Source organism: Desmodus rotundus, chromosome 2, assembly GCF_022682495.2.
Source record: "Desmodus rotundus isolate HL8 chromosome 2, HLdesRot8A.1, whole genome shotgun sequence".
NCBI lineage: Eukaryota > Metazoa > Chordata > Mammalia > Chiroptera > Phyllostomidae > Desmodus > Desmodus rotundus.
The window spans coordinates 3,323,066-3,343,352 of NC_071388.1; the positions used below are offsets into that span (position 1 = coordinate 3,323,066).

At 53.6% G+C, this 20,287-nt stretch overlaps 1 protein-coding gene across 3 annotated transcripts in view; it reads right to left on the reverse strand.

Moving 5' to 3' along the window:
• Nucleotides 1–20,287, reverse strand: part of RUNX1 (RUNX family transcription factor 1) — a 210,206-nt gene that overhangs the window by 37,568 nt on the left and 152,351 nt on the right. For 2 of the 3 annotated variants that reach the window (XM_053916882.1, XM_053916875.1), the window contains one exon: nucleotides 1,040–1,231. The exons of the other annotated variant lie outside the window; for it this stretch is intronic. In XM_053916882.1, coding sequence (XP_053772857.1) covers nucleotides 1,040–1,231 — 192 coding nt within the window. The remainder of the gene's footprint in view (nucleotides 1–1,039; nucleotides 1,232–20,287) is intronic. 3 annotated transcript variants of the gene reach the window in all.

The window sequence follows — 20,287 nt, forward strand, 5'->3', positions numbered from 1 at the left end:
GAGAGGCCCTTCCCAGCTGTAGGCACAGTACCTTCAGGGAAACCTCCCTCAAATAAAAGAACCTTCCCCGGAAATATAACTGTGAGAGCTCACGGCGCGGGCCACCAGGCTCAGTGCAAGCCAGCGTGCGTGCCTTCTGACAGCCTGCGTGGGCTAACCCCCAAAGGGAGTTCTCACCCCGAAAGCCCCAAAGAACTCAACGCGTCCCACAGTGCAACCGACACAGAGAAGACGCCCGGGGAAGCTAATTCTGCTGCCCCAGGGGACGAGCAACCCGGCTGTCCCTTGCTGGCCGCCTGCCCTCTCCTTGTTGCTTATCTTTCCCTTTGAGTTCGACAGGCTTGCTCGGTGTGGGGGGAGGGCTCTGACTGTGACCGTATCGTATGAGCTGTGGCCTGCGTGGCCCAGGGAAGACGGCTGCATTTCAGAAATGTGAAATGGTATCACAGTGCAAACACTCCTTGTCGTCAGCGGTTCTCCGTGTCCATGAGCTTTGCGCATTATTGCATTTGGCACGGTGGGTTTTATGCAATTATTACATTTTACAGTGTTTTTGCAATAGCCAGCTAGCCTTGGGGGACCTGCACTCTTGCTTGATTGCAAGTTTATTTATCTCAAATCACACCTCTGCTGTGACGTCATCCAGATGGCCCTCCGACTTCTTCATATTTTCAAAAGAATGTATATTAGATACAGACCCCCAAATAAGCTGAAGACAATAACAACTTGAAACAGCCTGACCTGCACCTGGCTTGGGGGCGTGTCTTCCAGCCTAGCAGGTTAGCTCCGCTAGTCAAGCTGTCATCTACACCTCTCTCTCACCAGCCTCTCCATCCCGGGCTTCAGTGCCTCTCGATCTGGGGGTTGTTACAATGCAGATGGAGCTCGGCAGGCCTGGGCCGCCCGAGACTGTGTGCGGACCCAACCCGCAGGCTGCTGGTGTGCGGACTGCCCCTTGCGCCCATAGGAGAAGCCAGGACCGGTCTGGGTGGGCTCTGCCCGAGGGCGAGGCGGGTGGCGGGCTTGCCCAGGTACTTACCCTGCATCTGACTCTGAGGCTGAGGGTTAAAGGCAGTGGAGTGGTTCAAGGAGGCCCGAGGGTTGGGTGTGGGGGCTGGGTGGTGTGGGCTGACCCTCATGGCCGAACGCCGCAGCTGCTCCAGTTCACTGAGCCGCTCGGAAAAGGACAAGCTCCCGGGCTTGGTCTGATCGTCTAGTTTCTGACGGTGTCCTAGTGTGGGGAGGGGTGGGGAGGGGGGGAGGCAGGGAGGGAGGGAAGGAAGAGATCAGAAAATGTATTGTGGATTTTCTAAAATTCAGGGCGCTCTTGTCCTTCCCCTCCCTCTCCCCTCGTCCCATCGGGGCTGCGCTGGGGACTGGCACACTGGGCTGGCTCCTTGTGGGAATGCAGGGCCCTTGTCCCTGCAGCAGACTGGGGACCCACCCTTTTGTCACATAGGCCCCAGGGCGCTCCCCCAGCCTGGGCTCTGCACCCCTCAGCACAGGGCAGAAGGCAGAGGCATTCAGGGCAGGTGGCTGAGGTGGTGGGGGGAGGGAGAAGGTTCCTTCGCTGTTGGCTCTCAGCCGCATGCTGTGGGCTAAGCAGTGGTGGCTGGAGAGGTGCCCTCCGAGGGGCTTGAGGTCAGCAGCTGAGCACTGCATGACACCCCTGGGGCAGGTTTCAGGGCAGCCAAAGGGGCCCTGTGGCTCCATGGGCACACCCCTCTAACAGGAAACAGGGTGGGGCTGCACACCCACAGCCCCCCAGGGAGGCCAGGCTTCCTGTTCCATGCACCGCAGCAGCCCCTCTGCCCGCTGGCTCTCCCTTTCCTTGCAAGCTTTTCACGAGAACTCGCCCTTCCCTGGGGCCCTGTACAGGAGGCGCAGCTCCAGGGAGGGAACTGGCAGGAAGGTGCAGCCTGACTGGCTATTCCTAGCAGGAGCCCAGATGAGCTTCCCCAGGGAACTCAGGGATCCAATGTGGAAAGGGGGCCCCTGTGTGTCTGTTCCTTGTCCAAATCATTGTCACCAGGATGCAGGGAGCAGAGGCCACTCACCCAGGACAGGCCAGGAGGGCCAGACCTCCCATTTTTTCCCCAAAGCCCCCATCAAAATACGTTTACACTGAAGCTCGGGCCTGTGGAGGAGCCCTGGCACTCCGCACCTCCCCTTCCCCCTCAGCATCCTTCTCCAGCCCTGGGGCCCAAATGGCATCCCTGACTGATTTCACAACCACTGCCCCCCGCCCCCCATTGTCAAGTGGTCTCAAAACAAGGCTGTATAAGCAGCTTGCTTGTGGCCACTATCAAGTTCTCATTCACACGCCCGACCCTCAGTTAGAAGGAGGGTCCCCGGATTCCGCGCCCCGCAGCCCGGCCAGGACAGGCGGTGGGAGAAGGGCATGTTCGTGCGCTGCCACTGACTCCGCTCACAGAATCACACTTCAGAGCTGGCACCATGGTCCCGAGCACCCGCGGCCCGGCCCCTCCGCACAGCTGAGGCCCTGTCGGATTCCAGAGCAGAAACGGGACCGGCTGTAGTGCAGCGACTTTACCACGAACACGGCCTGCTTGGCTCCCCAATGAGGAAACATACTTCAGCATAACATTCGTGCGGCTCGAATGTAACTCGGCCTCTTTTCACAAGTTGCCATGGCAAAGGTGGCCTCTGGCTCAGCCCCGCCCCAATAGCCTGAGTCACGCAGCGGACGCCCGTCGGGGCCCCTCACAGTTGAGTATTTTAAGCCCTGGCCTTGTGGGCAAAAGGCCGTGGGGCCAGGCCCCGGAACAACCCCTGTCATCTCTTTCCCTCAGAAGTACAAAAATGTCTTTTTCTAGAGCGTTCTATTTCAGTCAATCATGGAGTAATTTAGTGTCTCTGGAGGGAGCTTTCCTCGATTCCTCCCTCCCTTTATCTCTGTGACACATTCTCGGCTTCCCGATGGTCAGTCTGAAAAAAATCGACAGTTTTCTTGCAGAAATACCAGCAATTCCAGCTCCAAAGCCAGTCAGAGCAGAATAATCCAGCCCTTTTAAAGGCCTACCATGCCCAAATGCCTGGTGTTACGAGTCCAGGGGAGAAGGCAGGTAAAAGGATTCTGGAGAATTCTGTCTCAGAAGGAGTTCCAGCAGGTTTTGTGCCCAATTCAAAACTTTACACGCCTTGGGCACCCAGTGGCGTTTTTGAAGAGCACTCTGCCAAGGTCAGCACCATGTCAAGGTCAGTAGGGGACCCAGTTATGTGTGGGATCATTCTGAATAGGTGGCATTCGGCATTCTGAAGAAAGGCCATCATCCACTGTGTCTGCCCCAGCCACGCCACCGAGCTTGGGGACCGTGTGCCACCAAGCAAGCAGACACAGATACCTCATTCCAGGTGAGCCACTACTGTGGCCAGGCCTCGCTTGGGTGAGGTGATTATTTTTGTTATTAGCTCCCTGTCGTTGCCCTCTACTTAAAAAAAAAAAGTTCTAACATGTGAGCAATTTCTGCACCAGCTGCTACCTGTCCAAACGGCAGTCACTCACAGAGATTACCTGATGACTGTCTGCTTCAGCAGGAATGTGTGGGCACAACTCTCAGAGAAAACTCTTCTGCACCCTAAGCTGTTTCCTAAGCCCCGAGAGTCGAGAGTCGTGGGTGGACTCGAATGCAGGAGAAGCGGGGGGGGGGGGGGGGCATGTCATTCTCTACCTGCCCACACGGGGTTCGGAGAGTCAGAGCCTTCTCGGGGAGCTCGGAGCCCCTTCCTCACAGGGGTGCCAGAGACCTGTGACTCGGAGCCTCTGGCTTGGGGAGGATGGAGGGGTATTATCACAGGGGAGGTGTGGTTATTTACAGGCAAGATCAAAAGACACCTAAGTCTTCTTTTCTGAAACCACCGGATTCCATGTGCCACGGAGCAGTGTTTTGTGCAAAACGGAGACGCTTCCCACATAAACCTGCCAGCTGGGGAAATCGACTGCTTTATGTCTCCAGGTTCCTGGATCTGGGTGCAATTGCAATGTCAATCTGCCCCTTCAATTTTAAATATAGGAGAATGGAAAACGTTCACTATCAAATTCATTTTTCTTCTTTCTTACTGAGTATGGGGCTGCCGAGGGCACCAGGGAACTCAGCCCTGGACCAAATGCCTGGTGGAACCGTGACGCAGCCTGCAGACCAGCCCGGGCATGGCCTGGCTCCCCGAGCGCGCTGGGGGTCCGCCGTGAGTGTTTTCCACGGGGGTCTGTAAAACCGCGGCTTCCTCCAGACCTCACCCCAAATCTCGGTGACTAGCAGGCGCAGGTGAGAAGGTCACTAAATTATGTTCCTGTTACTATCTTCAGATTTTTGCAAAAAGTACTTGATTAGAACTTTATTATATATGCAGCTATAAAAAGCCAGTGGGGGAAAAAAAAAAGAAATCCATCCCGTCCACTAACTTTTCCTTTTTCATTCCCAGGACATATGTCCCATGGTTTTTGGGGATGGCTGTCCCTGCGGCCCTGCTCAGCGCTGACACCCGTGATGGACAGCCAGAGCAGCTTTCTGTTTCCTGCCACGAAAACTAGACTGAGCAGGCACGTGGACCTCGTCGAAAACCAAACGGCCTTTTCCGAGGAGCCGCCCTTGGTCTGCGGAAGGAGGCGTGTGATCTTCCAGCGAAGAAAACCAGGGAGGCTAAACTCTCACCTTTTCTTGGAAAATTGAGGCTGGTGAGATTAGTTTTCTGGCAGTTGACATGTTTCTGGCAGGGGTTTACTAGTTTCTTGGTAAATTCTCAGCAGGAAAATCAGGAAGGTGAATATGCAAAGCACTATCATGATAAGACGCTGAGAAAAATTATGCAAAATGGTAACACCCCAAAAACCTACCTATATGTGGGTATTGCACATCCATCCATCCATCCATCCATCTACCACATTCCTCCAAAGGAAGTATGGATTTCAAAAGATGTTTGCCAATCAATCCAACAGTAACGACACAGGTCTGCTACAAAACCCTGGATTTTTCTTTCCTTAAACTGCTCCTGCTTTACGGCTCTGGAGAAGAAACGGGTGTGCAGTGGGCACAGCTGACTTTCCCTCGTAGAACCGTCTGTTCTCGAGGTTCTAGGCTCATTCGAGGCGTTAGGACTTTCCAGCCACGACACTGAATGCGATTCATCTTTACAGCACCTTGCAAGTGGTAAAATAAACTTTCCTAACCGCAGACCTCACCATCTGCTGGCCCATTCAACGTTGGGCAACCTTTCCCGTGTAACATAAAATATATAATATGCATGTCAGTGTGTTATATATTAGAATACATGTTATATATATGTGTTGACATATCATCCAATGTTATATAAACACAAGCAGCTTAACTTCACCTCCCGCCATCGCCTCCCACAGAAGGTTGGAACACTTCAGAACTGGAGGAGGGCCAGAGAGACCAGCCTCAGGTTTTCACTGAGGGGTGGGACGTGAGGTTCAGAGGACTTACATCCTTTACCCGACCCCACACAGCCAGTGAGAGAAAGAGGGTGGGCCTGAGACACCCCCACTCCCTCAGCCGTTCCCCACCTCATGCTCAGCGCACCCAGAAACACCAAATCTGCAAATGCACGCTCGCCAGGTGCGTAGAGGGGCAGGTGTACTGTGCGGCCCAGCAGGTCACGGGGACCCTGCGGCGCTTTCCTGAGGTACCTTCACAACCCCATGCTTGTTCCCACCCGTGCTCAGGATGCAAGAGCCAGGGCCCCCCGTGATAGTGGCAGAGAGCTGAATCCCCCACTCCTGGGTGGGCGTTAGCATCACCCGGCATCCTCACCTGGGAGGTGTGGGGTGCATGGAGAGTTAGATGTCTGCTCAGGTGCAGGTGCTGCTGTGGCTGCCGGGTCCCAGGGATGACCTGACAGTGTGGCTGGGGGTGGGGAAGGGGGCGCCCTCTCCTCCCCACAGTGCGTGCACTTTCCTCGGGCTTCTGATTTACGCTGGAAGGAAACGAAGCCACCAAATGTAGCAGAACTGTGTTCGGACTGTGTCCGTGGGCACTGAGTGATGACCTTGTTTGGGGGATAATTATTGTTCTTTTTCTTAATTTTTAATCCTCTGATGTATGCAGTGACAGAGAAGATGCCCAAAGTGCGCTCAGCAGGGAGGTGGGAGGTGACTGCCTCTCTCACCGCCCCTGAGCTGTCCCTGTCACAGTCATTGGGCTAATTGGCAGGGGAGCCCAGGATCCCTGCCTGGGAGGTGACTCCCACCCTGCGGTCTGTAATGGAAGGACTTGGGGGACTGGCAGGGGCGGTGTACCCACTAGGATGGGGCGCCGGGGCAGATGCTAAAGTCCTCTCCCCCGGGGACGGGGCGGGACTGCCACTCTGGATGTGAAGTCCTCTGCATTCTGAACCTGCCTGTCCACCCAACCCTCCTGTGGACACGAGCGAGCCTCTTCGTCTCTGGGCCCCTTACCCCGTGGCCTGAACCTGCAGAGCTGAGACGCATTACTACACTGACGTGCTGGCAAGGCCTTCCCAGTGACTCCATCCGAGGAGGCTGGCTGCTCAGCCAGTTCCTGTCGGACCAGAGTCTACGCACAGGCTCTCTTGGACAACTTTATATGACATTAAGACTCTCGACGTTCTCCTTCCAGGTCGATACTTGGCCTTTGGGAGCCAGTCCAAAGCCCAATCTGCCCTGGCCCCACCAGGCCTTCCATGCTGGGATTCTGCCTGGCCTGCCCCACCTGCTGGGGAGCACCTGCCGGAGGCTGGGAATTCCATACCACACATCCTGAGCATCCTCGCTCCCTCTACCGCCCGCTGTTTCATCAGAAGCCTTTAGACAGTTGCTAGTGACCCTGGATGTCAGCTTTCACGGACCCTCCCCTCACTCCCCTCAAGCCTCCACAGAGTGCTCCTGCTGCCTCACTGCCTGGCCACCCTGTCCTGTGGGTGCACTTCTCCAAAGCGTGCTCCCGAAGACTGCGTCCTGGCGGATGTCGACTTGAAACCCCCCGGGAAGCTGTCAGGGGCCAGAGCTGGAAAGAAAGCCACTCCTCCAAAACTTAGTCCAGGGTCTCATTCCTCTGCTTCTCTTACTGGCTAGAAAATGAGGATACTTTCTGGTCCCCTATACACCCCTGCCCATCAGTGGCAAGAAGACTGACGTTAGTGCCCATCACCCTACCTGCACCACTGTTCACCCCACCCCCCACCTGCTCCTGTCCCCTTGCTCATGCCCCTCCTACTTCCTACAAGCACATAAACCACAGTGACCAGTGGGGAAAAACCATGAGGATGCTGCTCCTTCCCAAGGGACGTGTTTCTACTTAGGGATCCTCGGGACACGCGGCAGTAACCCCTGGAGGGTCACCAAGAGGGTTGGAAAGAGCTTTGGTTTTCTTGCAGGTGGGGACAGGTAAGTGAGTGACCACCAAGTCTACCAGTACACGGGGCTTTCCCAAGCCTGGGTCCTCCGGAAGCAGGGTCCAGCAGCGGCCCCTCGTGCGGGTAAAGCACACGCTTTAGAGGTCAGACTGGCATGTGGCTGAGCCCGTTTTCTTAGGCGAAACCTCCCACTTGAAACTAGAAGGTCCAGAACGACCTTCTGCAGGTACCTGGGGCCTGGATCCCTCCTAGCCTTCCAGCCTCAGCTTCAATGTCATCTTCTCCCTGAGGACTTCCTACTTTAAATTGCAAACTGTCCCCTACCTGGCCACGCCCTTTAGCTTTGGTTTTCTGCATAGCACTAACTAATGTTACTTATGGTCTCTCTCCGCCCAATGCACTGCAAGCTCCGTGAGGGTGGGATGTCGTCTCTTTCTTTTCCTCTGCTGAGCCCCTGCACCTGTAAGAGCACCTGGCATGTGGCAGGCTGACACGGTGTTGACAGAATGACCAAGTGACCAAGTGACGCTCCGGCCCTGCATGGCTGTCCTCCACCAGGCTGCGGGAAGGCGGGTTCATGTGGGGCAAGAGAAGTCTGAATTAAAGGTTTCAGCTACGACGAAACTGTAGAAGTCTCTGAAAAGCTACTTATGGAGGGAAAAATACCTGAACATAGGAGTTTCAGAGAGAAGTGTCCGGAGTTAAATGCGACTGCAGAACACCCCGGCAGCTGTCCTCAAAACAGTGAGCTCAGTAAGATGTCGGCCAGACACGCGCAGAGAAGGGAAGGAGGAGAAAAGCCACAGGGGAGCCGAGCGGCAAAGCCCGCTGGGGCCAGAGCGAGTTCGACAACTAACAGAGACTGCAGGCCAAGGCCCGCCCCCTGACCCCTGTCCCCAGAATTCACGGCTCGAGATCAGAGACAAAACTGAGCCTCTGCGGTCCCAGGCTCCCAGTAGCAGACAGGGGAGTTTTCGGCCCCTTCATGTGAGCTTTCTGAGACCTAAGGCACCCTGAGGCCAAGCAGCCAAAATCGGTAGTCTGCTACCACCTGTCACCTCCTGCTTCTGAGGTGACTAAGGAGGTGACTGCAGCTTAGGGTGAGAAACCGTATGGTTTCTTTTCCTCTTGACCAGAGGTGGCCCTCTGGGAACAAGGAGATGGCCTCCATAGAAGGGTGCAGACAGCTCACAAGTTCAAGGATCTCTCTCCTCCCCCAGCCTGTAACTCCAGCTATTACCACCCTCCCTTGGGGGAGGGGCTGACTTGAGAAAACCTGCTGGAGAGCAATTACAAAGTAACCTGAGAGTTAGCTGATGGTAATGTGGATTCACTGATCTCATAGTTCCGTCTGGGGACTGACAGACAGATGGACAGGAGGGCTCTGAATCAGAAGGTGACTTTGGAAGACTGGGTTTTGGTGTGAGGTGGGGGGGTGGGGGTGGGAGGTTGAGAATGGACTCACGCTGCCTGGAGCCTCCTGAACTGGCTTTCAGGCCAGGCGCTCAGCAGAGACAGCCAGCTAGCCCCAGGGTGAGTTCCGAAGAAAAGGAGACAATGACCCCGAGGCCAGCAGGCCCCGCCTACTTCATGAGGTCACACTGCCAGGCAGTCCTGCTGTCCACACAGGCCTCTGACCTCCCTGCAGGTCTCCACTCCCCCTGTGCTGGCGCAAGGCTCATACCACGCATTCCTGCAGGGGCGCGGAGCCTGTCCCGGCAGGACTGGGGTAAACCAAGAGTCCTTTTGAGGTTGGTTGGTGGCCCAGTAAACCTGGGCTAATGAATGTGTGAATGGGCTCCCCCCTCCTGGGCTACACTTGTCCTGGGCTACGCACCAGCAGCTGCAGGGTGACCTCCGTGCTGGGGGCCATGCGGAGCTCAGACAGTTCCCTCCCGTTGCTAAGGGCCTGCGCCCCAGCCTGGGCCGTTCTCAGCAGCAGGGCTGGAGCGACGGGTTCCCACACATCCCTGGTGTCAAAAACGCCACCTGCATTCTGGGCTGGCCTCGTGGAAGCAGGAGGCCCAAGGTCCAGGCAGAGTCCTGATGAGACGGATGAGCCGGCCCTGGCTGGCACAGAGGGACCGCGGCACCCCGGGCACTCACGGCTCCTGAGAGCAGACTTGTCAGAAAACTGACAAACAGGAACTAGTTGTTTTGCACAGGCTCTGGGCCTGCCTCACACTGTCCAGAGAAATGGCGTTCAGGTCACTTCAGGGATGGCGGTCTCATCACTAGGCTAACCTCTATCCGCTGTGGTCAGCCCCCAAGGAGCTCAGGGACAGAGGATGCTACTCCACCACCTACCCGGATTTGGCAAGTGGCGCTCTGCCTGGGGCTCCCAGGGCCCACAGCACAGTGAGGAAAGTGCCCGTCCCACCACTTGCCTGGTGATATCAGCCCAAGACACAGAGCCTCTGCCCACCCAGGTGACCCCACCTGAGCAGTTACAGCATGGAGGATGACAAGGCCGACCATACTTCCCTCTCAAACCTGGCACACTGTCCCATCCAAACCCTTCCTGGTGGAAAAACAGCAGACCTTGTCTTCCCGGGCCCCAACCCAGGCCCGCTGGCTGGGCAGGGCCGGCCTCCTGGGACCGGCATCCAGCGCCCCTCCACCAGGAATGCAATAGCAACGCCGTCTTCTCAGCGGATGTTTGCAACCTTCTCTCCATTCACCTCCATCAACAGCCCCTCTCCCTAGTGAGTACCTGGGTGTGTAAAAGCCACACCTCAGCTCAGGGAGCGAGCCCCCACCACGGCTCACAGGTTACGCTGAGTCTTCACCCAGCCCAAGGCGGTCCCCACCCCACTCCCTTCCCTGTCTCTTCCCCACCCCCAGCTTTTTTTTTTTAACCACTTCTGCTTCCTTCATTTTCTCTGCAGCTGCAGCAGCGAGACATAGTAACGCTACTGTATGGGGTTTTGAAAGCGAGGCCTCTGAGAGCTCTCCAAACTCCACACAGGCCGGTTATTCTCCGACTTGTTTTCTTTGGCTTCAGGTTAGTAACACAGAATGAGTCAAACAGTATTAACTTTCAATAGGGAAGTGGTGTGGTCAACCAAAGCTGTTTGCGGCTAGATTGTGAAGATAGGTAGGGCAGGTAATGAAGAACAGCCCATAATACTGTGGGGAGGCCCAGGAGGGGAACAGCCGCGCTCCTAAACCCTCACCAGCAGGCCTCACGCCATCTTTCGCCCTTCGGTGACGGAATTAACTCGGGGGTCTCTGACTGGCCAGCTCCAGGAGGCTGGCCATGCTGGGTGTCTGTGGCTGCACAACTGAGTACTTTGTGGGTCTAAGGATATCTTTTAAAATAAGAATAATAATAATGCCAAAGCCACGGGGAATCTAACTAGGGTGGTTTTCTCCTAGCTGGAGCCCATCACCCTGGAGCGGGCCTTTCTTCCTGTTTCCAGCGTGGGGAATGGGCAGCTGCCCCTCCCCACCCACCTCTTCCTCTCTCTGGTCCTCCCTCCACCCAGCGCGGGGGTCCGTGTCTTCCCCGGTTGGCAGCGGCTCCACCCTGGGCTCCTCTCCTTTTCCAGGTGAGAAAATGATGTGTGGAAAATGCAATCACTCCCACAGATGTCGAATCCTACTTTTGGAAGCTGATAAGGATCTTTAACTCATCAAATCCTCTCTCCCTCTCTGTCACTCTGCAGATGGGGAAACTGAGGTTCTGAGACAGCCTGTGGGCTGCTGAGCCTCGGAGTGCCAGGCTGGGCCAGAACCTGGACCCGAAGGCCGGCGGTCCCTCAGCCCAGCAGGCCACTCCCTAGCCCAGGGCTCAGGATTCTTTTCAGTTCAACAGGCAGTTCCTGAGAAGAGCTCGGCCTCGGAGACTCAGATTTCAGCATTTTCCAGCTCCTTCTCCCTGCCCTCAGCTACCTGTTTGTTTTGAGACTGGCTGAATCACCCAAGAAATGGAGCGAGTCTCTCCCAGCCTGCTCCCTGAAGCCTGTCAGCCAGCAGGCCTCGCGGGCCTCGGAAGGCCGTCCCCTCTGAGCAGCTGCAGCCCCGAGTCCCCTGGGAAGCTGGCACCCCGGCTCGGGGGCATCACACCTCACCCCCTGAAATCTAACCCAGAAATCTTAGGCGAGCAGCATCTATAAAAAGCCACGGGCAAAAACCAGACAAACGGAATAAGGACGAAGAAAGTTGCACTAAGACCTTAGATGCTAGGCAAAGCTTTCATTGAAAGAAAATGGAATCAGAGTCACAGAGAAAAGAAAATCGTATCTGGTTTTGGAGCAGAAATGCACGTTAAACATGACTCAGCTCTCAGCTGCCAAGGCCGCTTCTCTGTGTCCCCCCCATTCTCAAGGACGCACAGCAGCCTGGGAAGCGAGTGTTAATGCAGTGTAATGTCCAAGGGTAAAATCCCCGAAAGCCCGTGCTTACGGTGGGGGCTGGTTCAAGGTCATTATCTTTTTCTACAATTTGCTTCTCGTTGACCCTGAGAAGGGGTCAAAAGCCATCATGAGAGGAAATCTACCTTCAAGAAGCCAGTGATATTTTATGTAAGATCCCTCAGATTTTTACATAACACACACCATAATAATGACGATAATAATGATAATAATAATAATAATAATAAAGGCTTCTGTTATCTATTATCTAATGACCTATCCGTCACATTATCTCATTGACAGACTGCTTACGGAGCACCTTGAGGTACAGGGGCGGGCAAAAGTAGGTTGGCAGTGGTAGGTATGCGAGCTAGGGGGTCTATTCGTGTGGTATCGCTTGTTTATTAATTATTGTGCTATGTGTATTATAGCTATAAACCTACTTTGGCCCGCCCCTGCATAGTATCTCATAGTATCTCATAGTATCTCAAACAACCCTGTGCGTACAGACAGAGCTCATACTACCATCCCCGTCCTACAGATGACCCGGTGGAAGCTTCTAGGTGTCCTGCCAGGTCCCCCAAGCAGCAGGAGGACTAACATTCAGTTAGGAAACAACTGCGATTTCATAAAATCGTTGTTTGAAAAAAAGACCATGTTTCGGTACAGACGCAGGGCAACAGGGCTTTGCTCTAGTGAGAAGTCGGTTGTTGAAGTCAGTTCAGTGGTTCAGGATTTGGAATTAGTAACAGATAGGGTGAAAGAAAGAAAAGCCCTTATTGTATTGTATTCTGAGGACCCAATCTGCCAGGATTTTTTAAAAAGTCAGCTGGCAATGGCAAATACCTGGCCCCGGCATGGGCTGAATTCCAGGAGTTTCCCCTGGGGAAGGGCTGAGGTGTGAGGGGAAGGAGCCGACCCACGCCCGGGGCCTGCGCCTTAATAACAGCTAACGTGTAAGGGGCCCCTCTGTGCCTGGCACTGTGCTGCTCTCCCCTGTGCTTCTTCATCCAATCACACGAGATGCTTCCCAGATAGGGGTGTCACCTTCTGGTCTCTCCCCCCAGAGGACGCTGAGCATGGGGAGGCCCACTGTCCACGGGGGGAGGGGTGTGGCTGAATCAGGCAGCCGGCTCTTCCCGCCCTGGGGTGGCCAACCACCCCTGTAGTCTGCCTCTCTGTCTGTCTCATGGAGTCCTCAGCCCCCCCAGCAAGATTGGTGACCCTAAGCCCACTCTGCAGATGGGGACACCGACCCCAGGGAGGAGGAAGCAGGGGGTCAGGCGTGGCACCTGGTTGGTTCAGCTCCCAACTCCTGTCTCACGCCCTCAGGCCCTCTGCCTCATCTCTGGAACTCGGGCGTGCCCTGGCAGCAACGTCGGAAATGACAGCAAAGACGTCACTGTGCACATTCCTCCGCGCTCTCCAGCATGAGTGAGCGAACACAGAGATCTCAGAGCCGCCGCAAAGTCCAGTGAAAACGAGAGGGGATCAGGAGCAAACCCGAAGAGCGCCATGAATGCATCTCGTCCTGAAGAAATTACTTATTCCAGGCGTGGGCTTTTTACCTCACGTGACCCAAAGTCTGAACACCCCCAAGCCGTGGTGAACCCAAACCCAACCCAACCAAACAGAATCTCAGACGCTGGACTTTCCAGGGCGTGAGGGCTGGGGGATTTCAGTGACCATCTCTGTGTTAGTCAATACTCGCTTCCATGGAATCTGAGTGCGTGTCACTGATGGAAGTACCAAACTCATGTAGTGGGGACTTGGCAGATTAATTTGATTGTGTTTCTTTAAAAACAAAACAAAACAACAGGCAAAGGGGAAAAAACTTTGCTTTGGGTACTTCCATTTTTTTTTAAACCTTGTCTTTCATCTCTAGAATGTTTAGCTATTGGCCAGAGTGAATTTTCCTAGTAACACTGCGTGACTTGGTTGTATGTGGAACTTGATATAAATAGACCACACGTAAGTCACACTTTGAAAAAGTCATTTCACATCCAACCAAATGTCAGTGTCTTGTGATGTGTCTGGTAATACGGCTGGAATGCCCAGTAACAGACTGTGCCTAATTTACCCCTTCTTTATGGCCAAGTTTTCACAGCAAAAAGCAAAGCTTTAAAACAAATTGTTTATGAAGGAAAAGAACATGGAAAGGAAGGGAGAACCTAAGTTTGCAAGTCAGCTTGATGAACTCAGACACGGAGTTTGTGCAGGGGGATGGCATTCGCTGAACCTGCTGAAGCCGATCTTGGGGGTGGTTTTCGTGTGTGTGTGTGTGTGTGTGTGTGTGTGTGTGTGTGTGTGTGTGTGTGTGTGTGTGTGTGTAGTGGCGGCTGTGGAGTTTATGAGACTCACTGAATCCAATTCTTACTCATGGCTTTCTTGGCTATAGAGCTTTACAGGGGAAAACCCAAGCCCTTGGGAAAATTCAAAAAAAAGTTTTTTCTTTTTTCAAAGTGAAAAACAGAAAGTGGCTCACGTTTAGAAAAAATTCTGAGCCCATCCCAGAGCTGAGAAACCCACTGCCGTGCCTCCGCGACCCACCCACCAGCTGTGGGTCTGCCCACCCGCCGTGGAGACGCACACAAGAACCAGGGCCACCTGCTCCTGCAGCTGCCAGGGCTCCCCACGCTGGGGCTCCAGTTCTCCCCAAAATGCAACTGGGTGGCACCTATGGACCCCACTCCCAGACATCTAGGGGGGCTGCTCCATCAGGACACCAGGTGGGAGGCAGCAGACCATGCGGCGCAGCGCCTGCAGCAAAGGTGCCCTGGCGCTGACAAGTGACCTCTGAGCACTGGATGTGTCACTGAGAGTCTTGGGGTGGGGGTGGGGGTGGCGAAGAAAAGCCGACCAAACAGGCACACACGCACAAAATGAAAACAAAACTAAACAAAACAAAAACCCACCCAGAGCAAGTGCCGAGAGGCATGCTGCTCTCAGAACTTCAGAGGGTGTCCGAGTGCCTTTTCATCGCTGCGAAGCTTGGGGGTGGCCGGTGGTCCCAGCACCCCCCGCGGGTGAGCTGCACTCATCCGGACCCCAGGAGACTCTGGCACATTTTGTGTTGGTTTTCTAGAACAGTGTGGAAGAGCCTCTCCTACAACCGTTTCATGCATATTTTGGAAAGAACCTACTTGGCAGATGCCAAATACCAGCTTGCAGCATTTCTCAGATAGGACTTTCCCCAAGTGTTTCACCAGGCCTGGCGTTTGGGGGCAAGGCCACCTCACCCCCTGGGGCTTAGCAGCAGTGCCCAGGGCATTACAAGGGTCCCTAAAATTGCCAGAGAAGACATTGGACTGGATCTATACACAAAAGGAAAACTGAAAATAAAAATTTATAAATGTTTAATTAAACATCTAAAAAGATGCAACGTCACGCAGCTTCATGCATTTTTAAATGTAGGATTCGAAATTTTTTGTTTGTTTGTTTAGTTTTCTTAGAGACAAAAGCTCTCAAGCCTTTGCTCCATGTCCCCATTGCTCCTCGTGTCCCAGGCGTGGTTCCCAACATTCCACGCTGCCTTCCAGCCCCATGAGAACAGCCCCCGTCCTTGTTTACGGAGGCTTGGCCAGGCCCGTTGCCCCCAGGGATGGTCACCCACGCAGTCAGCAAGAGCCCACACGGCATCCCAACCCCAGTTGTAATTACAAGTCGAAGGCTGCAAAATCAGGGCTGCGGGAAATTAAGTGAGTTACTCATAGCCAGGTAATTTCAAAAACAAATGATAAAAGCCTTCTTACAAATTTACAGCAAAGAAAAAGGACACCTCGAGTGTGACGTGGGAGCATAGGGACATGCCCGTGTCCACAGGACCAGGGCCCCTGGAGCTCGGCTCCTCAAGGGCCCTTTTTGTGGGGAACCAATAGCTCCACTTTCCTGACAACCATTTTTTGTTGCCCCTTCCGAGTGGGAACTAATTTAGAGATTACCTGGTTCAGCTGCCTGGTCTGGGGGAAGAGGAAAGAGGATGAAGGAAGTGCACTGCCCGCGTTCACACCCACTGGCCTGGAAGCGCCTGCGTGAAACCCACGTCCCCTGGTTCAGGATCCGGAGACCTTCACGCGTTTCGGGTGGAGAGACTGAACCCTGAATGCAGAGAGGATTGTTTCCCCTGTTAGCGTTTCACGCGGGACGTTCCAGCAAGGGCTGTGATGTGGGCACCTGGGTCCTGACCTCAGTGGGGTGGTGCTCAGAGCGTGATACGGGTTTGCCGTGGTCCCAAAGGAAAGAGAAATGCTGGGTAGTGATTTAAGTTTGTTTCTTCTCTCCCTGACCCTCCTGAGAAGGTGCCCAGATCGTTTCTTGGGGCCTCACTGGTACCGGGAAGGAACTTTTTCCTTCTTTTCTGCAATAATACAAATACCATGTAAAAGCCCGAGTGACTTCTGTCTAAGGTAGGGCTGGTTACCAAGGGGTGGCAGGCCTGCCCAGGTCTCAGCGAGCTCACGAGGTGAGTCACTCCTGCTTCTGGGGCAGAAGCATATGCCTTCCAGGGTCCTACGTTCTCATCTGCCCCAGGGACCTTTGTGGACCTTTGCAGGCATTCAATCCACGGCAGGCGAAAGGGTCAGGGGGAGTCTTGAGGGATCATATTTTGCCACGTACAATGTGCTCACGTGTATAATGCGCACCCGTGTTTTTGACTCAAACTTTCAGGGAAAAAATCTCTCATTTTAATTTTTTCATTCAATTTTTTACTTATTTTTATTTAAAAACAAAACTGATTATTGTATTCCACGATATTATCTTGCATATAGATATTATTATTGCTTTTTAGAGTTACACTTTCAATGCATAAGCATAAGTAAAAGAACTAAAAACATTTATATAGATGCAGAATTAACACTACCCATGAATAGTGTGCATCCTCACTTTCCCCTCAAAAATTTGGGCCCAAAAGTACGCATTATACACGGCTAAATACGATACATAAAATTCTTCTTGGTCTACCTTGATACCACTACAATAATAAACAGAAAGAGATTCTCAAATTCGCTGGACCCATTTAGGCAGGACTATAATTAAGGCTTTAAGAACGGCTCCTGCTGGGTCCCAAGGCAGTTGGGGACTCGGCCCTAAGGGCACCCCAGTGCTGGTGGGGTCACCCCAGAAGGTCTGCCTTAGCACCAAAAGGCCCTTCCACGTGGGAAGAGGAATAGAAGGCGGAAGGTTTTCTCCTCATTGACTCTCTGTCTCCTGCTTTCTATTTGGGTGGGAGGGAAGGAAGAATCATGCCCTTTTTCTATTGTGGAGCGCGATTCTGTCTAGAAAGGACTTAAGTCCAAGCCCCGAATTTGAAGATTCTAAGGGAAGAGGCATTAGGCAGAACGCTGCTCGTTACCTGGAAGACGGTGACACATCAAGAAAAGTGACAAAGGTGGCAAAGTGGCAACCCTGAGATCACAGAGCTGTAAGACTGTCCGGCATCCCACTGACCACTCAGGAGCAGGAAGGACACAAATTTTCACCCCGTGTGGGGCCGCGCACTTTGCACACGGCCCTGTAGAAAGCGCCAAAGGGCGACCGAACTCGAGCTGTTCACCGGGTGGTCATTTTTGTCATGTTATTCCTGTGCGCAGCACTGAAGGAAGAGGTATGTGTTGTGCAACCCCCCCCAACAAGACCCCCACGGAGGCCGGGCCTGTGGGTAGACCCTGGCGACAGCCAGCCATTGCACGGGTGGTGGTGTGGCTGACTCCGGCCCCGCCTCCCCCACACAGCTTCCCAAAGCCCCGCCCAAGGGAAACCCGGCAAGGCTTGGCCTTCTGCCCCAAAGCTGTATTTGCACCAGAACTGGAGCGATAAACTCTCCTGCTACAACATTTCAGACACAGACACGTCGATACAACGAAGCTCAGGAAGTAACGGGTGCCGCTCTCAAACTCGGATGTCAGGGCTGTGTTGTCTCCGTTCTGCCCACTGACCCTGCCGACTGACCCTGTGACCTCGGGAGGGGCTTACTTTCTCCCTGCTTCTGCTGCTCTTACCTGCTCTTGCAAAGATGATCTCAGCTCACAGACGCCCGCACTTTGAACAGTGCTGGGCGAACAACGGGTGCCGTGAGCTGTTATTATTATTAGGTGTTTTTATGATTAAGAGAAAATAATGTCAAAAAATAACTATATCAGTTGATCACAAGAACACTCTGCAAACACTTCTCATTCCACACTTCTGGGTAAACTAGATTTTAAGTGCTTTTAGGCCCATTATCATCCTAAGTGCATAGGGACCCTTTACATATTCTTCCTTTCCCTTGAAACATACTTGCAATTTATTGTATAAAGATCCTGTTTCTCCTCTGTATATATATTACCGGTTTGCTATTTACACTCAAAATCATGGAAGAAAATGATATTCGTTGTTGATGTAATCGCCACAAAGTCCTCAACAAAGCGACTGAGTGATGAAGAGCTGGGCCCTTCAATCAACCTATTTTCAACTGTAACTCCTTATTTAAAAAAAAAGAAACAAAAAAGTTGGTTGGCGTCAAAAAGTAGGCTCCAGAAAACAGCATGTTCCCAAGTTTCTAGGTGACAGTGCCTCCTCGTTATCTGTCATTGTGACCCTTGGGGGCTCGTGCACAGCACCACCCCTGTGAAGGGCTTCTTCAGCCCGCGGGCAGGCGGTGCCCCAGAGATGGCCCAGGTTTGTTTGATTAACCTTTCCAATTTTTAATTAGGTTACTCTGAGTTCCAGATGCAACAGGTTCCTGGCTAGACAGGTGACGACGCGCATGACATCAGGATGACTGTCCAACCCCACAGCCCTGGGATCTCCCCCCCCCACCTCGTGCCAGGGCTCGCCCTCCTCCCCCTCGACTTAGCAAAATACCCTCCCGCCCAGCACTGAGCTAATGCACAGGTTCAGATGATTTCACAGAGTATCTGCAGAGGATGCGGTTTAGTGTCTCAACATTATCCTCGTACAGACACGGGGCCCAAGTTCCAGGCACATGGACTGGGCCGCAGCTTTGCGTGAGGTCCTCTAAACATACAAAACCACATAAAAACAACTGTCAAACATTCTTTCCAAAAAAATCCTGCACTCTACCTTTCAAGCTTAAGGAGAAGACGATCTTCAGAGCGATAGCAAGCCCCTGAGCGGTTCCCGACCCACTGCTGCTTATAAGAACTGACCCCGGCCGAGAGCACCTCCCGACAGAACTCCCTCTCCACAACAAATCTGCTCCCCACCACGAACGGCCTCGCTGGCCTGAAACCTCAGGTTTCCCATCAGCCCCACCAATAGTGGTTGCACTATTGCCCTTTCATTCATGGTCCTTCTGTTAACATCCAGAGTGGTGGGTGGCATGAGAGAAGCTTTCCTTCGGGCTCCTCCCCTCCACAACCACCACGTGCTTCATGCTGAAGGCTCCTCACTAGCAAAGACACACAGCCATTCCCCTTTCTAGGCAGCCTCACCACGGGGAGGCCTGCGAGACGCCAACAAAGCCAAAACCTTATTTCAAGCCCGAGGGGACCGAGGCCAGGTCAGAGAGTTCAGTATGGGCCAGGGTCAGATGGGGAGCTGACCAATGGACAGACAGACGGATGCACGGGTAAGCGTAGAGGGCTAGGTATCAGCAGCTCCTCACTGTGTTTCTGGCTTCACCACCCACGATTCCTTTTCAATCTAGGCAAATCACCCAATCGCCCTGGGGCTGCTTTCCTGCCTCTGTGATGCAATCAGGCCCGAAGCCCCTCAGGTCCCCGCCAGCTCACATGGGCTTTGACTTCGTGAAATGAGAGAACTTTTGAAAAAACCGTTTGACATGGCTATGCCAGGGCCGTTTGGCAACAATTACCCAGAATTCACAGCACCACAATAAAGAAGGGGCAGTGGAGGTCTCCCTACCCCATAGATTTGACATTGCTGGGGCGTCCTGGTCTACATGCCGTGACCTCTCTGAACATTACATCAGAAGTGACTGCGAATTATTCACGGCGGCCTAGACGCCGAAGCTACCCGAGTGCCTCCCGATGGAAGAGCAGATAGAGAAAATGCAGGGTGTGTGTATTTATCACAATGGAATATTACTCAGCCATAAAGTAGAGGAAAGTCCACTATTTGTGGCAACATGGCTGGGCCCTGAGGACATTACGCTAAGTGAGATAAGTCAGACAGAGAAGGGCAGGTACTGTGTGATCTCACTCACAGTGGAGTCGGAAAACCTGAACACGCAGAGACGAACAGACTGGTGGTTGCCGGGGCGGGGGGTGGGGAGGAAATGGGTGAAGTGGGCCAAAGGGCACACGCTTCCGGTTGTCCCGGGGAGAGTAGGTCCTGGGGACGTGGGCACTGCAGTGAACAGGACCGGACTCGGCACTGGCAAGTGGCTCACAGCGTGCACCTGAAACGTGCTCAGCACTGTCACTCTGAGAGGGGATGGACGTGGTGACCATCTCACAACACATCGTGTATCGAGTCGTCATGTGGTAAACCTTAAACTTACACACCATGCCAGTTATATCTCCACAAAGCTGGGAAAAAGGGTTAACCTTCTCTTTTTAAAGTGGCGGTGAGTGGAGCTTCATCACAAAGAAGTATTTCCCACCTTGAATCAAGGC